The following is a 17,647-nucleotide window of genomic DNA, read 5'->3' as shown; positions in this document are numbered from 1 at the left end:
TCATTCTTTGGAAATATTCAATTGGCCCCAAGACTTAATGGCCGCGATTCTCCCAAATAAGTTCTAAGTGTCGAATTCACGGGAAAACTGGTGTAAATCATGCTGGGTTTTTTTCAGTGCATCTTCAGATAAGATTCTCCCGCACTCTGTGCAATGCCGAGGTCACAATCGTGAATATCATTCAAAGCTCGGGAGGTGGGGCCTATTCACACCGGAGGCTGACAGTTCCGGAACTCTGCGCATGTCCGGTGGACCCGATCTGTCAGCCTGCACTTTGCTGGACAGCTCAACCGCTGGCCAGCCTGGGACCCTCGCAGTGCTGCCCCTCCCCCCCCCCCCCCCGCCTCACAGCCCGATCACAGCCCCATGACCATTCCTGGGCCAGCCCCGACCCCCCCTCCTGTCCTGGGCCGCCTGAACCCCAGGCCTTCCCCAGCAGTGATGGCCCCCCCACACGCCGCCCCCCACCCCCCGCAGCAGACTCCGTCCCCCCCCCCCCCCCCCCCACAGGAGGCAGACCCCCTCCAGCTGACCACACCCCCCCCCAGCCTGCCCCGATCGCTCACCTCCTTCCAGCCCCCATCGATCGCCCCCCAGGCAGAGTGGCAGTGGGACCCACCACCCCACCGATCACCCCCTGGCCCTGCCCCCAGCAGGCCCCACCTTCAATTGGCTCCAACCCCTTGGCTCCAACCCCTTGGGCAGTGCCAAGATGCCCCTGGGCCTGGGCACTTTGCCCCTTGGGCAGTGGCAGGGGGCACAGGCTGGCACTGCCAGGGTGCCTATGCCCAGGGGGCACCACCGCCCACCGCCCAACCCCCTGGGGGGCACCGATTGCCCCCATCGCTCCAGTGGGGTCGTTCCGCTAGTTCCCCAAAAGTGGGAAATACCCCTGGCAGGGTGGGAGATGCTAGCGGGCCCAGAGAATTCAGTCCCGGGCCCGATAATCACATTAAAATCAGATTAAAAACAGACACTTAGCTGGTGTTCCCGTCAGTTTCCAGTGCGGCTCAGATGGCGCCGGACATCCGATGCTGGGAGATGCATGTACGGCGGGAACGCATGCGCGAATCCCACGAATCGGCCAACACGCGATTCTCCCAGCTCGCCGCACGAGGCGGGATTCGCGAGGTGGGATGGGAGAAACGCTCCCAATGTCTTTTTCAGGGGAGTGAGTTCCAGATCTTCATGACCATTTAGAACATAGAAACATAGAAAAACTACAGCACAAAACAGGCCCTTCGGCCCCACAAGTTGTGCCGAACATATCCCTACCTTTTAGGCCTACCTATAACCCTCCATCCTATTAAGCTCCATGTACTCATCCAGGAGTCTCTTAAAAGACCTATTGAGTTTGCCTCCACCATCACTAACGGCAGCCGATTCCACTCGCCCACCACCCTGTGTGAAAAACTTACCCCTAACATCTCCCCTGTACCTACCCCCTAGCACCTTAAACCTGTGTCCTCTCGTAGCAGCCATTTCCACCCTGGGAAAAAGCCTCTGAGAGTCCACCCGATCTATGCCTCTCAACATCTTATATACCTCTATTAGGTCTCCTCTCATCCTTCGTCTCGCCAAGGAGAAAAGACCGAGCTCCCTCAGCCTATCCTCATAAGGCATGCCACTCAATCCAGGCAACATCCTTGTAAATCTCCTCTGCACCCTTTCAATCTTTTCCACATCCTTCCTGTAATGAGGTTTGTGAGATGAAATGCTTCCTCATGTCACCCGACAGCCTTGGTACCGTGTCGCCCTGTGAATCTAAAACCTGAAGCCTCACCGCCCAGCAACATACCTGAAGTCGCATTGTTCACTCTCTTTAGCCCGTGCCTGTCTCGCTGCCTTTCAAACATCAGCTCACTCCGTGGTTTTTTGAGGATATATTCCTCCGCTTTCAACATGATCCCGAAAGAACTCCTACGCCTCGGCTGGGGCGTCTCCCAGGAATCCTCAGAAGGCTCCAAGTGCATTCCCAGATATTGAGGCAGGAACTCCAGGAATACCTGCAAGTACAGACTGCAATTTAGTCAGGTCCACCTGAGATCCATAAGCAGCCCCCCCCGACCCCACATTGATTGAGACAATGCGGTCAAAAGCCTTCAAAGGCCCTCAATCACCCATTTATACCCCCTCAGCTTGCATCTCAATGACGTACTCTCCCAATATTCCAGAGAGCTTCAAGTTTCTCGATGTCCAGATGATCAACAACCTGTCCTGGTCCCCCCATGCCGACACTATAGTTAAGAAAGCCCACCAACACCTCTGCTTTCTCAGAAGATGAAGGAAATTTGGCAGGTCCCCTACGACTCTCACCAACTTTTACAGATGCACCATAGAAAGCATTCTTTCTGGTTGTATCACAGCTTGGTATGGGCTCCTGCTCTGCCCAAGACCGCAAGGAACTACAAAGGGTCGTGAATGTAGCCCAATCCATCACGCAAACCAGCCTCCCATCCATTGACTCCATCTACACTTCCCGCTGCCTCGGGAAAAAGCAGCCAGCGTAATCAAGGATCCCACGCACCCGGACATTCTCTCTTCCGCCTTCTTCCGTCGGGAAACAGATGCAAAAGTCTGAGGTCACGCACCAACCGACTCAAGAACAGCTTCTTCCCTGCTGCCATCAGATCTTTGAGTGGACCAACCATATATTAAGTTGATCTTTCTCTGCACCCTAGCTATGACTGTAACACTGTATTCTGCTCCCTCTCCCTTTCCCTTCTCTATGAACGGTATGCTTCGTCTGTATAGCACGCCAGAGACAATACTTTTCACTGTATCCCAATACATGTGACAATAATAAAGCAAAATCAAAATCAAATCAAATGAAAAACACCTTGCACAAACCTAGATGAGTCAATATTTTGTCCGATGTATTGAATCCTGGACCTCAGATTCCCAGACATATTTTCCAGCATGCCGTCACAGGTTAAATGATCAGGAATGAGAACCTTGGCTATACCTCCCACTCTGCCCCTCTCTCCGATCTAACAGATATGGGATTGAGCATGGGATCATTCCCAGTCTTTGATCCACACCTGGACCCTCTGGAAAACCCGGATGAAATAGGTTACATGGCTGTGTAACTATTTCACCCGGTGGAGTTGCAGGAAGGGAGACATTTGGAGATGTGTGGTACACAAATCATTTTGCTTCTGTCATAGAATGTGGGCATCGTAGGCTAGGAGAGCATTTATTGCCCATCCTTAATTGCCCTCGGGAAGGTGGTGGGTGCAGTCCGTGCAGTGTAGGTACAACCACAGTGCTGTTAGGGAGAGAGAGTTCCAGGATTTTGACCCAGCGACAGTGAAGGAACAGCCGATATATTTCCAAGTCAGGATGGTGAGTGGCTCGGTGGGGAATCTCCATGTGGTGGTGTTCCCCATGTGGCTGCTGCCCTTGTCCTTCTAGGTGATAGAGGCTGTGGGCTTGGAAGATCCTATTGAAGGATAAAAGCAAATGACAGCGGATGCTGGAATCTGAAACAAAAACATAAAATGCCAAAAAGTCTCAGTAGGTCTGACAGCATCTGTGGAGAGAGAACAGAGCCAACGTTTCGAGTCTGGATAACCCCGGATTAGACTTAACGTTTCGATTCTGGATGACTTTTCGTCAGACTTTAAGGTGAGGGGGGGAGATACAAAAGGGTCCAGAGGGGCAATTATTTCACACAGAGGGTGGTGAGTGTCTGGAACAAGCTGCCAGAGGCAGTAGTAGAGGCGGGTACAATTTTGTCTTTTAAAAAGCATTTAGATAGTTACATGGGTAAGATGGGTATAGAGGGATATGGGCCAAATGCGGGCAATTGGGATTAGCTTAGGGGTTTTAAAAAAGAAAGGGCGGCATGGACAAGTTGGGCCGAAGGGCCTGTTTCCATGCTGGAAACCTCGATGACTCTATGACTCCTTCTGTTGAAGGTGTCTTAGTGAATTGCTGCAATGCATCTTGTAGATTGTGTGTGCGTACGTGCATATATGTGTGCGTGTATGTGTGTGGATATGTGTGTGTGTGTGTGTGTGGATCTGCGTGTGTATGTGTGTGGGTATGCTTGTGTGTGTGTGTGTGGATATGCGTGTGTGTGTGCGTGTGGATCTGCGTGTGTATGTGTGTGGATATGCTTGTGTGTGTGTGTGTGGATATGCGTGTGTGTGTGCGTGTGGATCTGCGTGTGTATGTGTGTGGATATGCTTGTGTGTGTGTGTGTGGATATGCGTGTGTGTGTGTGTGTGGATATGCTTGTGTGTGTGTGTGTGGATATGCTTGTGTGTGTGTGTGTGGATATGCGTGTGTGTATGTGTGTGGATATGCTTGTGTGTGTGTGTGTGGATCTGCGTGTGTATGTGTGTGTGGATATGCGTGTGTGTGTGTGTGTGGATATGCTTGTGTGTGTGTGTGTGGATATGCTTGTGTGTGTGTGTGTGGATATGCGTGTGTGTGTGTGTGTGGATCTGCGTGTGTATGTGTGTGTGGATATGCTTGTGTGTGTGTGTGTGGATATGCTTGTGTGTGTGTGTGTGTGGATATGCTTGTGTGTGTGTGTGTGTGGATCTGCGTGTGTATGTGTGTGTGGATATGCGTGTGTGTGTGCGTGTGGATCTGCGTGTGTATGTGTGTGGATATGCTTGTGTGTGTGTGTGTGTGGATCTGCGTGTGTGTGTGTGGATCTGCGTGTGTATGTGTGTGGATATGCTTGTGTGTGTGTGTGTGTGTGGATATGCGTGTGTGTGTGTGTGTGGATCTGCGTGTGTGTGTGTGTGTGGATCTGCGTGTGTATGTGTGTGGATATGCTTGTGTGTGTGTGGATATGCGTGTGTGTGTGTGTGTGTGTGTGTATACCAGCTCCAGACACAGCCCCCCTTGGAAGGATGGAGATATATATCAGCCATTCCGTCACACTCGCTGAGTCTAATTCCTGGAATTCCCTCCCCAACACACTGTGGCTCAACCCACACAGCGGGTTCAAGGAGGCAGCTCACCACCACCTTCTCAAGGGCCAACTAGGGATGGATAATAGATGCTGGCCCAGCCAGCGACGCCCATGGCCCATGATTGAAGAAAAGAACATTGAAACTTCCAAATCGAGCACGCACAAAAGTTAACGTCTAGACGAGGGAGGGCGATATGTGAAAAGCTCCATTCATAATTCCGTAGGGAAAATGATTGTAAAAGTTCCTTACGTGTTTGATCTTCTCAGACAAGCTGTGGGTGTTTGGTGTCCTCAGGGAAACATTCAGGACGATGACGCAGTTTGTTACAATCGACGTGCAGACGATCATGACGAATATTAAGTACCTGTAACAAAAAGACATCAAACTGTCCCGTCATCACGTTGCTGGTTGTGGGATCTTGCTGTGCACAAATTGGCATTCGCATTCCCGACATTACAACAGTCACCATGCTTCAGAAAGCACTGCTGTGACTGTGAGCTGTGACTGTGAGCTGTGATGAGCTGCAAAGCGCCACATCAATGCAAATATTTCTCTTTTCTGCAACATAGAAGTGACACCTTTTCAATGGAAAAAGAGGGCGGCACGGCTGGCGCAGTGGTTAGCACTGCTGCCTCACGGTGCCAGGGACCCGGGTTCGATTCCGGCCTCGGGTCACTGTCTGTGTGGAGTTTGCACATTCTCCCCGTGTCTGCGTGGGTTTCCTCCGGGTGCTTTGGTGGGGTGGCACGGCGGTTAGTACTGCAGCCTCACAGCCGCGATAGGGACCCAGGTTCGATTCCCGGCTTGGGTCACTGTCTGTGTGAAGTTTGCACATTCTCCCAATGTCAGCGTAGGTTTCCTCCGGGTGCTCCGGTTTCCTCCCACAGTCCGCAAGACGTGCTGGTTAGGGTGCATTGGCCGTGCTAAATTCTCTCTCAGTGTTACCCGAACAGGCACCGGAGTGTGGCAACTGGGGGATTTTCACAGTAACTTAATTACAGTGTTAATGTAAGCCTACTTGTGACGAATAAATAAATAAACTTTAGATGTGCAGGTTAGGTGGATTGGCCATGCTAAATTGCCCCTTAGTGTCCAAAGATGTGCAGGTTAGGTGGATTGGCCATGCTAAATTGCCCCTTAGTGTCCAAAGATGTGCAGGTTAGGTGGATTGGCCATGCTAAATTGCCCCTTAGTGTCCAAAGATGTGCAGGTTAGGTGGATTGGCCACACTAAATTGTCCCTTAGTGTCCAAAGATGTGCAGGTTAGGTGGATTGGCCATGCTAAATTGCCCCTTAGTGTCCAAAGATGTGCAGGTTAGGTGGATTGGCCATGCTAAATTGCCCCTTAGTGTCCAAAGATGTGCAGGTTAGGTGGATTGGCCACACTAAATTGTCCCTTAGTGTCCAAAGATGTGCAGGTTAGGTGGATTGGCCATGGGATTCTCCGGTTAAACTCAATTCTGATGGTCAGCCTCTGAGGCACATGGCACAACATTCATAGAGGAGAGTGCTGCTATGACAATTAACCCTGATTCCCCGAGATAGGAACGCAGTAAATCAGCCAGGTACGTCTGTGACGAAGAGGGTGGAGAGGAGGGGGAGGGAAGGGGGGGGGGCTGGCGGGGAGAGAGGGGGAGGCAATTGATTTCTTCTCCCACCCCTCAGATAAGCTGCTGACACACAAACTCTAAATTACTCAGAGGGTGCACCCACTTTCATCAATGCCAAGGTGTTAAAGGTTTAGGATAATTGCCATTCTCTTAAATTGGTGGGATCATGCACAAGGCTACAAACCACTCCTGCTGGGGTCAGCTGCTCCCTCCCCCCGTCTCTGACACTGTATCGAGTTAACACTATTAATAAGTTCTTAAATGTTAGCCAGCGGAATTTCTGCAGTTGTCAATTCACCTTGGGACCTTGACTTTTTGTAACATACACAGACGGAAACAGTGACCACGTTACAGGATAGAAGGTTGTTCACATCCTGCCCCTCACCACCTGCTTTGCAGCCTCATTGAATGGCTTGCTAAGGCTCCCTCCTACGGCATTGGGAGTGAGACACCGTACCCTGTTAGAATCCTGCAACTCCAGCAGTATTGCAGAGTCACTTTTTCTGGCATGAAGTCCTGGGTCACCAGATTGGTCGGAATTCAGTTTTAGAATGGGGTCGGCTTGTCGATCGCCTGTTTCCAGATCTCTCCAGGGCCTTGCACCCCCTCCCCATCTCTGAGATTGTACTCAGGGGAATAATCCTAAGGCTGAGTTGGATGGATTCTTGGCTGCCGGGTGAGGCAAAGGGGGATAAACAGGAAGGTAGAAGCCACAATCAGATCAGGCGTGACCTTATCAAAGGCCGGAGCTAGCCCGAGGAGCCGAATGGCCTACTCCTGCTCCTAAATCGTATGTTCACATGTATATGTATCTTAACCTCCTCCATCATTTCAACTCTCCGAAAGCTCTGTACTTCTTCAATCCTGGACTCTTGTGCATTTTTGTTTTTCATTGTTCCGCCAATGGCGGCCGTGCCTCCAGCTGCGAGGGGGGCCCCTGAGCTCTGGAATTCCTTCCCAAAACGGCTCTGCCTCACTCCTCCCCCCTTTCACTTACTCTTTAAAACCTATCACACCTCAGGTCACTGTCTATGTGGTGTGAGCACGTTCTCCCCGTGTCTGCGTGGGTTTCCTCCGGGTGCTCCAGTTCCCTCCCACAGTCCGAAAGATGTGCAAGTTCGGTGCATTGGCCATGCTAAATTGCCCCTTAGTGTCCAAAGATGTGTAGGTTAGTTGGATCGGCCATGCTAAATTGCCCCTTAGTGTCCCAGCATGTGTAGGTTAAATGGATTTGCCATAGTAAATGCACAGGGTTATGGGGATAAGGCAGGGTTTGGGCTTGGATAAGATGCTCTCTTAGAGAGTCGGTGCAGACTCAATGGGCCGAATGGCCTACTTTTGCATTGTCAGAATTCCATGGATTCTATTCGATGAAAGTTCGTATAAAAATTCAGGTCGGTTTTGTTGTAGTCATCTGGAATCCTGTCCCCAAAAGGCTATAGATGACAGGTGGGCCTTTCGAAATTGGGATTGACAGATCTATGTTGGTTAAGGGTGTGAAGGAGTACAGAGCAAATGTGGAGGTCAGCCATGATCTAATTGATTGAGGGAGCAGGAGAAAGACATTGAAAGCCCATTCCCAGGTCTTAATGTTCAAATGAGTCTAAGGTTGACCTCACCTCACGTCCATTTATGGACAGGACAAAGAGCAGGAACCCTGGCAGTTTATTCTTCCCATATTTTCCCGGGGTTGCAAAGGATGGTTCGTGTGTCTCTGAGGCTGGGAATTTTTATCCTCACATTCCACCCCCCCCAACCCCCCCAACCCTCCACCGTGCTGTAAATCTCTATAGATCAGCTGGATAGTCAATATCTTTTCCCAAAGGTAGGGGAGTCTAAAACTAGAGGCATAGGTTTAAGGTGAGAGGGGAGAGATACAAAAGTGTCCAGAGGGACAATATTTTCACACAGAGGGTGGTGAGTGGGGGTGGGGGATTGGGAGAGGGGGGTGGGGGGTTAGGGCTGGGGGTGGGAGGGTGGGGGGGGGTGGGGGGGTGGGGGGTTGGGGGTGAGGGTGGTTGGGGGGGTTGGGGGGGTGGTGTGGGGGTGGGTGAGGGGATTGGGGGTGGGGTAGGGTGGGGGGGGGCTATGGGGTGGGAGGGTGGTGTGGGGGGGCTGGGGGGGGGGTGTGAGTGGGGAGGGTGGGGTGGGGGGGTGGGGGGGAGGGTGGGGGATGGGGTGAGGTGGAGGGTAGAGTGGGGAGGGCACCTTTGGCAGAAAAATCCGGAAAATCCCAGTCTGGATATTCTGCCGTGCGGCCAGATGGAGTCTGGGGGGGAGGAAGCGGTGGGAGCGGCGATCCTAACAACTTGCTGGCTGAAAGGATGAGACCCAGCGTCACTTACTTTCCAATGAGCGGAACGTTGAGTGAAGTTTCTGGAACTTTCTGGGCGATCAGAAACAGAAAGATAGTCTGGGCCAGCAGGACAGAGATGGAAAGTGTACATTTCTGACATCCAGCTGTATGGAAGTAAAATAAAGGAAAATTTAAATACTTTTTTTTAAACCAGGATTTCATGCAAGTGCCGCCCCCCCCCCCCCCCGCCTCTGTCTCCACGTTCTTTTATTACCCCTTTCTTCAGCTAACTGACTGATATATTCTTAACTGTTAACTTAGCACCTGTTTAACCACTATCTCCCCGAGTGAATTCTACATCCTCGTAACACTGTGTTAAATAATTCCTCCTGTTTTTCACCTCACCTTTAAGCATAGAATCATAGAATACCTACAGTACAGAAGGCCATTCGGCCCATCGAGCCTGCACCGACAACAATCCCACACAGGCCCTATCCCCATAACCCCATGTACTTACCCTACTAATCCCCCTGACACGAAGGGGCAATTTAGCATGGCCAATTAATCTAACCTGCACATCTTCGGACTGTGGGAAGAAACCCATGCAGACAGAGGGGAGAACATGCAAACTCCACACAGTCTGTCACCCGAGGCCAGAATCGAACCCAGGTCCCTGACGCTGTGAGGCAGCAGTGCTAACTGTGCTGCCCATATCTCAATGTCCCTTTGTTGTTCAACCAGGACTTTCTCTGGGGGAGGCGGGGGGGTGAGGGGGTGGGCGGGGGGTGAAGGGGGGGTGCGGCAGGTGATTCTCTGACCCCGCCGTGCCGTTAGTAGACCACGGCAGTCCCAGAGAATTGCGTGCTGGCCTAAAAAATCCATTTTGCACCCGGTGCCAAACAGTTTGCGAGTCTCCCAACCCCCTTCCTAATGGCGCAACTGGATTGTGCCCTGAACGGGGTGGTTCGTGAAGGCGGTTTTGATGGGGGAAGGGGGGGGATGTCAGGGGGACCCATCAGGAGACCCCCGTGCCCCAATGCTGGCGACTCGTGCTGAGGAAGGGGCGGGGGCAGGAGAACATGCCGCCAATGAGAGGGTGGGGCGGTGGGGTGGTGGTTCCCAATGCCCGTGGCGGTAGGGAGGGGGTCTCCAGTGCATTCTGAGGTCCGGGCGCCCTTGCGAAACCCTGCCCGAGTGCTTTAAGCCGGGCACATAGGCGTGTTTAGCCTTCCCCCGCTGCACCCCCCCCCCCTCTCCCCAATACCATGCCAAACACCTAACTCTCCAAAAGAGTGACTGTGGGAGAATTTCAATGTGGGACGCGCCCGTGGGACCAAAGAACAGTACAGCACAGGAACAGGCCCTTTGGCCCTCCAAGCCTGCTCCGATCACATTGTCTCATCTAGACGAACTGTCTGTATCTCTCTATTCCCCGTCTGTTCATGTGTCTATCCAGATAGGTCTTAAATGTCGCCAACGTATCTGCCTCACCCCACCTCACTTGGCAGCGCATTCCAGGCCCCCACCACCCTCTGTGTGAAAAACCTTCCCTGCACATCTCCACTGAACCTTCCCCCCCTTATCCTGAACTTGTGCCCCCTTGTAATCGTCATTTCTTCCCTGGGAAAAAGCTTCCAACTGTTCACCCTATCCACACCCCTCGTAATTTTATAAACCTCTACCAGGTCACCCCTCGCCACCCCCCCCCCCCCCCCCCCCCCATTTTTGGGGAGAATTCCGCCCCAGGGAGGGAGGATGAATCATTTAAAATCAGGAACTTCGAGGTGCATGAGCCTCATCCCTTTCCAAAAATGGTTGGTACCAAATTGGGCCCACTCACGCCCACGTCCTTCAGTGCCCAAGATTATCGAGTGGTCACCTTGCGAGCTGGACTTCACTTCCACTTCACTTTCAGCAGCTCAGTGGCTCCCCTGCCAGAGTTCTGAGGGCCTAGCGAGCGGGCTACGATTCAAACCAGTCCGAATTTCGACAAAGGGACAGCTTTAGCGGCAAGGTGGCACTGTGGTGAGCACTGCTGCCTCACAGCGCCAGGGACCCGGGTTCGATTCCCGGCTTGGGTCACTGTCTGTGTGGAGTCTGCATGTTCCACCCCGTGTCTGCGTGGGTTTCCTCCGGGTGCTCCGGTTTCCTCCCACAGTCCGAAAGACGTGCTGGTTAGGGTGCATTGGCCATGCTAAATTCTCCCTCAGTGTTACCTGAACAGGCGCCGGAGTGCGGCGACTAGGGGATTTTCACAGTAACTTCATTGCAGTGTTAATGTGAGCCTACTTGTGGCTAATAAATAAACTTTACTTTTACTTTTAGCCAGTGTGGATGGTGGGAGGAGAATTCATTTGGTTTACTCTATATTGTAACTCTCTGTGGGCAGATTGAGGACTGGAGTTGGGTGGGAAACAAAAGAGAGTATGCAGAAGCAAGTGAAAGTTTGGAACCCCCCCATCCCACACACACACACACACACACAAACAAAAAGGCTGCCAACACTGGTGGGCAATTACAAGACTGGGATGGATACATTTTTGTGGGGTTCAGGGGTTGTGATTGATGAAAAGCTGAGGTGGATAAATATATTTGATGGGGCGGCATGGTGGCACAGTGGTTAGCACTGCTGCCTCACAGCGCCAGGGACCTGGGTTCGATTCCCAGCTTGGGTCACTGTTTGTGTGGAGTTTGCACATTCTCCCCGTGTCTGCGTGGGTTTCCTCCGGGTGCTCCGGTTTCCTCCCATAGTCCAAAAATGTGCAGGTTAGGTGGATTGGCCGTGCTAAATTGCCCCTTAGTGTCCAAAGATGTGCAGGTTAGGTGGATTGGCCGTGCTAAATTGCCCCTTTGGGCCCGATTTTACCATTTTGAGTCTAAGTGCTGAAACTGGGAGTGTTTCGGATCGCATTCTCAGGCGCCCCCAGATGCACTCTGCCTGAAAAAAAAGCAGTGATTCTGAATCGCGCTGCGGAAGCCTGTGGGTGGGATTTAATGCGCCCGAAATCCTGCAGCTCCGATCGGAGCCTTCAACTGTGCATGCACAGTAAAAAAAATAGAAAAACACTCCCCTGCCACATCGTTCCCGGGCATGATAATGCCTCCCCGCCCCCACAGACATTGCCCCACCCCCACAACCGTCCCTTTATGCCCCCACCCCACCGCTACCCAGACCAATCACAGCCCCTGTCCCCTCCCCCCCCCATCGATCGCACGCAGAGTGGCAGCAGACCCCCCTGCCTCTTCCCCCACCAGAGACCCATCTGACCCACTTCCCTCCTCCCTCCACCGGAGAGCGATCTGACCCAACACCCTCCTCCCACCACCAGAGAGCCATCTGACCCGCCTCCCACCTCCCAACCAGAGAGCCATCTGACCTGCCTCCCTCCCCACCCCACCAGAGAACCATCTGACCTGCCTCCCTCCCCCCCCACCAGAGAGCCATCTGACCCACCTCCCACCCCTCCCACCAGAGAACCATGTGACCCACCTCCCACCCCCGACTAGAGAGCCAACTGACCCACCTCCCCCCCCCACCAGAGAGCCTCTGACCCACCTCCCTCCCCCCCCCCACCAGAGAGCCTCTGACCTGCCTCCCTCCTCCCCCACCAGAGAGCCATCTGACCCACCTCCCTCCCCCCACAAGAGAGCCATTTGACCCACCTCCCCCCCACCAAAGAGCCATCTAACCTGCCTCACTCCCCCCCACCTGAGAGCCATCTGACCCACCTCCCTCCACCACCCCCCCTAACCAGAGAGCCATCTAACCTGCCTCCCTCCACCACCCAACCAGAGAGCCATCTGACCCACCTCCCCCCCATCGATCTGAGTCAGAGAGCCGCCGGAAGCTCTGAACTTACCTCCTCAGAAGCTGGAGTGCCCGAATCGGACCTTTGAGGACCATGCCTGTTTCGCGCCGAATCTGGACGGGTGAACATGGTGGTAGGGGGGGAGGTGCCAGTAAGTTTGGGCATCCAGCCCATTAAGTCAATTTAAATGCATGCAAATGCATTTAAATTGCCATCGCACCCACTTCAGGCACGGTTCCGATTGCGGCCATTTTAGGCGCTTGGTAAAGGGGGAACGGGTGCGGAGGTGGTCACGGATCGCACTACATGCCTCATGTCCAACTTTTCGTGCCCGAAAACGGACACAACTTAAAATCAGACCCTTAGCGTCCAAAGATGTGTAGGTTAGGTGGATTGGCCATGCTAAATTGCCCCTTAGTGTCCAAAAATGTGCAGGTTAGGTGGATTGGCCGTGCTAAATTGCCCCTTAGTGTCAGAGGGATTAGCAGGGTAAATACGTGGGGTTAGGGGGATAGAGCCTGAGTGGGATTGTTGTTGTTGGCTGAATGGCCTCCTTCTGCACTGTAGGGATTCTATTCTATTCTGGATTAACCATTGAATGGGTTGAATAGGCGAGAGGGATTGAATGGCCTCTATCTGTTCCTGAGTGCTGACATTACTGGAGGAGGGAGACGGGAAGATTTTGGATCCCACTTCGTAATGAGACTTAATTAAACCTGGTTTGTTGCTGTATCTGAATGATATTGAAAAGCAAAGAAGGCAACTAGTCTTCATAGCGAGAGGATTTGAGTTTAGGAATAGGGATGTTTTACTGTAATTGTACAGGGCGTTGGTGAGGCCACACCTGGAGTATTGTGTGCAGTTTTGGTGTCCTTATCCGATGAAGGATGTCCTTGCTATAGAGGGAGCGCAGCGAAGGTTTACCAGGCTGATTCCTGGGATGGCAGGTCTGTCAAATGAGGAGAGACTAAATCGGTTAGGATTGTATTTATTGTAGATTAGAAGAGTGAGAGGGGAATCTCATAGAAATGTATAAAATTCTAACAGGGTTAGACAGGATAGATTCAGAAAGAATGTTCCCGATGGTGGGGGAGTCCAGAACTAGGGGTCACAGTTTGAGGGGAAGGGGTAAACCTTTTAGAATGAGGTGAAGAGAAATGTCTTCACCCAGAGAGTGGTGAATGTGTGGAATTCTCCACCACAGAAAGTAGTTGAGACCAAAACGTTGTGTGATTTCAAGAAGAAATTAGATACAGCTCTTGGGGCTAAAGGGATCGAGGGATATGGGGGGGAAGGGGGGATCAGGATATTGAATTTGATGATCAGCCATTATCAAAATGAATGGTGGAGGAGGCTCGAAGGGCCGAATGGCCTCTTCCTGCTTCCAGTTTCAATGTTAAGATAAAAAGCTTATACCTCCCTCATTCAATCCTCCCAGATTTTCCCCCATTCTCGCCTCAGTGGCATTGTTTCATGATGATACGGGGAGTAACATCCAGAAAACCAGTCACTCCAGTGGGGGAAGAAGAGATGACTGGACCTGGGGAGAGGTCCAGGGTAGACCTTGGATGGCATCACCTTTGAATCTGGATCCCAAGGTTTTCCATGAAAGCCACTCAGATCGAGGACGAATGAGGATCGAGGTGATGTGAGGCAGGTTTGGAACACTAAGCCTAAATTCTCCTTCCCAACAATTTTGTACGTTTGTGGAAACTTTTTGACTTCTTACCTTGTGCTGGTAGGAAATAGACCAGAACCACCAGCGATGAGATGAGGACACAGGGAACGATTATGTTAATGACGTAGAATAGAGGTTTCCTCTGGATAATCAAGAAGAAAATAATCTCCTGATACTCGATGTCATCCACTGTGAACTGGCTGTTAATGTTCTTCTTTGCTGGTTTGTGCTTTATTGTCCACTCACCATTTTCTGTTCAAAAGATAATGGATATCTGGGAGTGAGTTATATACAGGATAATAGATATCTGAGAGTGAGTTATATACAGAATAATGGATATCTGGGAGTGAGTTATATACAGAATAATGGATATCTGAGAGTGAGTTATATACAGGATAATGGATATCTGGGGGTGAGTTATATACAGAATAATGGATATCTGGGAGTGAGTTATATACAGAATAATCGATATCTGGGAGTGAGTTATATACAGAATAATAGATATCTGGGAGTGAGTTATATACAGAATAATGGATATCTGAGAGTGAGTTATATACAGGATAATGGATATCTGGGAGTGAGTTATATACAGAAAAATGGATATCTGAGAGTGAGTTATATACAGGATAATGGATATCTGGGGGTGAGTTATATACAGGATAATGGATATCTGGGAGTGAGTTATATACAGGATAATGGATATCTGGGAGTGAGTTATATACAGGATAGTGGATATCTGGGGGTGAGTTATATACTGGATAATGGATATGTGGGGGTGAGTTATATACAGGATAATCGATATCTGGGGGTGAGTTATATACTGGATAGTGGATATCTGGGGGTGAGTTATATACTGGATAATGGATATCTGGGAGTGAGTTATATACAGGATAATGGATATCTGGGGGTGAGTTATATACTGGATAATGGATATCTGGGGGTGAGTTATATACAGGATAATCGATATCTGGGGGTGAGTTATATACTGGATAATGGATATCTGGGGGTGAGTTATATACAGGATAATCGATATCTGGGGGTGAGTTATATACTGGATAGTGGATATCTGGGGGTGAGTTATATACTGGATAATGGATATCTGGGAGTGAGTTATATACAGGATAATGGATATCTGGGGGTGAGTTATATACAGGATAATGGATATCTGGGGGTGAGTTATATACAGAATAATGGATATCTGGGGGTGAGTTATATGCAGGATAATGGATATCTGGGAGTGAGTTATATACAGGATAATGGATATCTGGGAGTGAGTTATATACAGGATAATGGATATCTGGGAGTGAGTTATATACAGGATAATGGATAATTGCGAGTGAGTTATATACAGAATAATGGATATCTGGGAGTGAGTTATATACAGGATAATGGATATCTGGGAGTGAGTTATATGCAGAATAATGGATATCTGGGAGTGAGTTATATACAGGATAATGGATATCTGGGAGTGAGTTATATGCAGAATAATGGATATCTGGGAGTGAGTTATATGCAGAATAATGGATATCTGGGGGTGAGTTATATACAGGATAATGGATATCTGAGAGTGAGTTATATACAGGATAATGGATATCTGGGAGTGAGTTATATACAGGATAATGGATATCTGGGAGTGAGTTATATACAGGATAATGGATATCTGGGAGTGAGTTATATACAGGATAGTGGATATCTGAGAGTGAGTTATATACAGGATAATGGATATCTGGGAGTGAGTTATATACAGGATAATGGATATCTGAGAGTGAGTTATATACAGGATAATGGATATCTGGGAGTGAGTTATATACAGGATAGTGGATATCTGGGAGTGAGTTATATACAGGATAATGGATATCTGAGAGTGAGTTATATACAGGATAGTGGATATCTGAGAGTGAGTTATATACAGGATAATGGATATCTGGGAGTGAGTTATATACAGGATAGTGGATATCTGGGAGTGAGTTATATACAGGATAATGGATATCTGGGAGTGAGTTATATACAGGATAGTGGATATCTGAGAGTGAGTTATATACAGGATAATGGATATCTGGGAGTGAGTTATATACAGGATAGTGGATATCTGGGAGTGAGTTATATACAGGATAATGGATATCTGAGAGTGAGTTATATACAGGATAATGGATATCTGAGAGTGAGTTATATACAGGATAATGGATATCTGAGAGTGAGTTATATACAGGATAATGGATATCTGGGAGTGAGTTATATACAGGATAGTGGATATCTGAGAGTGAGTTATATACAGGATAATGGATATCTGGGAGTGAGTTATATACAGAATAATTGATATCTGGGAGTGAGTTATATACAGGATAATGGATATCTGGGAGTGAGTTATATATGCAACAGCAATAAATATCTAAGACTGAGTTACAGACGGAATGATGGTAATCTAGGAAAGAGTTATTCATCCATTAAATTATACCTAACAGTGAATTACATGACAGACATAGAAAGCTGTGAGTGGGTTTGGCGATTGTGGAATGATTTTAAAGCATTTATTTAATTCAGGCTGAAAACTCACTGTCGGGTCAGTGAAAGGTCAGGGCCTGGTGGTAGCACAAAGGGAAGTTCACGAGTCGAAGGAAAACACGAGAGAAAGGTCTAGAATTATGTGAGTGTGGTTATAGGACAGGCAAGGGACAGATTCTGGACTTCCTGGGAAGTTAGGTCATTTTTGTGGGTGTTAAGCAAGCAACATTGTAACATTGAACTTGGGATTAGCATCTGAAGGATAAAATCTAACAAGATCCAGTTGTATTATTTAACTGCACCAGCAAAATCTTCAGGGTCTATATGTATCCATTCAATCAACTTCCCCTCCTCTTCCGATAGTCTCAAGTTAATTTCACGGGCGTTGTATGCTTGGGACCTGGAAACCAATCAGAATTCTGTCAATTTCTGATCAATCAGTTTCTCCATTTCTCCTTTCCTGAGGACTTTACAACCCTAGCTCAGTTACATACATCGGTAAAGAAGAGTGAGAAAATAACCCCACCCCACCCCTGCCCAATCCCCCCTACCTCCATCCCTCCATCTACCAGAGCAGGTCAGAGGCTGGGAATCCTGCGGTGAGTAACTCACCTCCTGACTCCCCAAAGCCTGTCCACCATCTACAAGGCACAAGTCAGGAGTGTGATGGAATACTCCCCACTTGCCTGGATGGGTACGGCTCCAACAACACTCAAGAAGCTCGGCACCATCCAGGACAAAGCAGCCCAATTGATTTAGCATCATACCCACAAACATCCACTCCTTGCACAACCAATGCACAGTGGCAACTGTATGGAATA

General features: G+C 49.7%; 1 protein-coding gene across 3 annotated transcripts in view; it reads right to left on the bottom strand.

Moving 5' to 3' along the window:
• Window positions 1–17,647, bottom strand: part of chrne (cholinergic receptor, nicotinic, epsilon) — a 54,745-nt gene that overhangs the window by 11,735 nt on the left and 25,363 nt on the right. For all 3 annotated transcript variants that reach the window (XR_013495765.1, XM_078200881.1, XM_078200882.1), the window contains 5 exons: window positions 17,129–17,226; window positions 14,376–14,576; window positions 8,887–9,001; window positions 5,181–5,295; window positions 1,799–2,006 (listed from right to left, as the gene is read on the bottom strand). Coding sequence is in view for 2 of the 3 variants with exons in the window: in XM_078200881.1 (XP_078057007.1) it covers window positions 1,799–2,006; window positions 5,181–5,295; window positions 8,887–9,001; window positions 14,376–14,576; window positions 17,129–17,226 (737 nt within the window). In the remaining variant the exon portion in view is untranslated. The remainder of the gene's footprint in view (window positions 1–1,798; window positions 2,007–5,180; window positions 5,296–8,886; window positions 9,002–14,375; window positions 14,577–17,128; window positions 17,227–17,647) is intronic.

This window comes from Mustelus asterias, chromosome 31, assembly GCF_964213995.1.
Source record: "Mustelus asterias chromosome 31, sMusAst1.hap1.1, whole genome shotgun sequence".
NCBI classification, from domain to species: domain Eukaryota; kingdom Metazoa; phylum Chordata; class Chondrichthyes; order Carcharhiniformes; family Triakidae; genus Mustelus; species Mustelus asterias.
The sequence above is the reverse complement of the archived record's forward strand: the minus strand, read 5'-3'. Positions and strand labels throughout refer to the sequence as shown.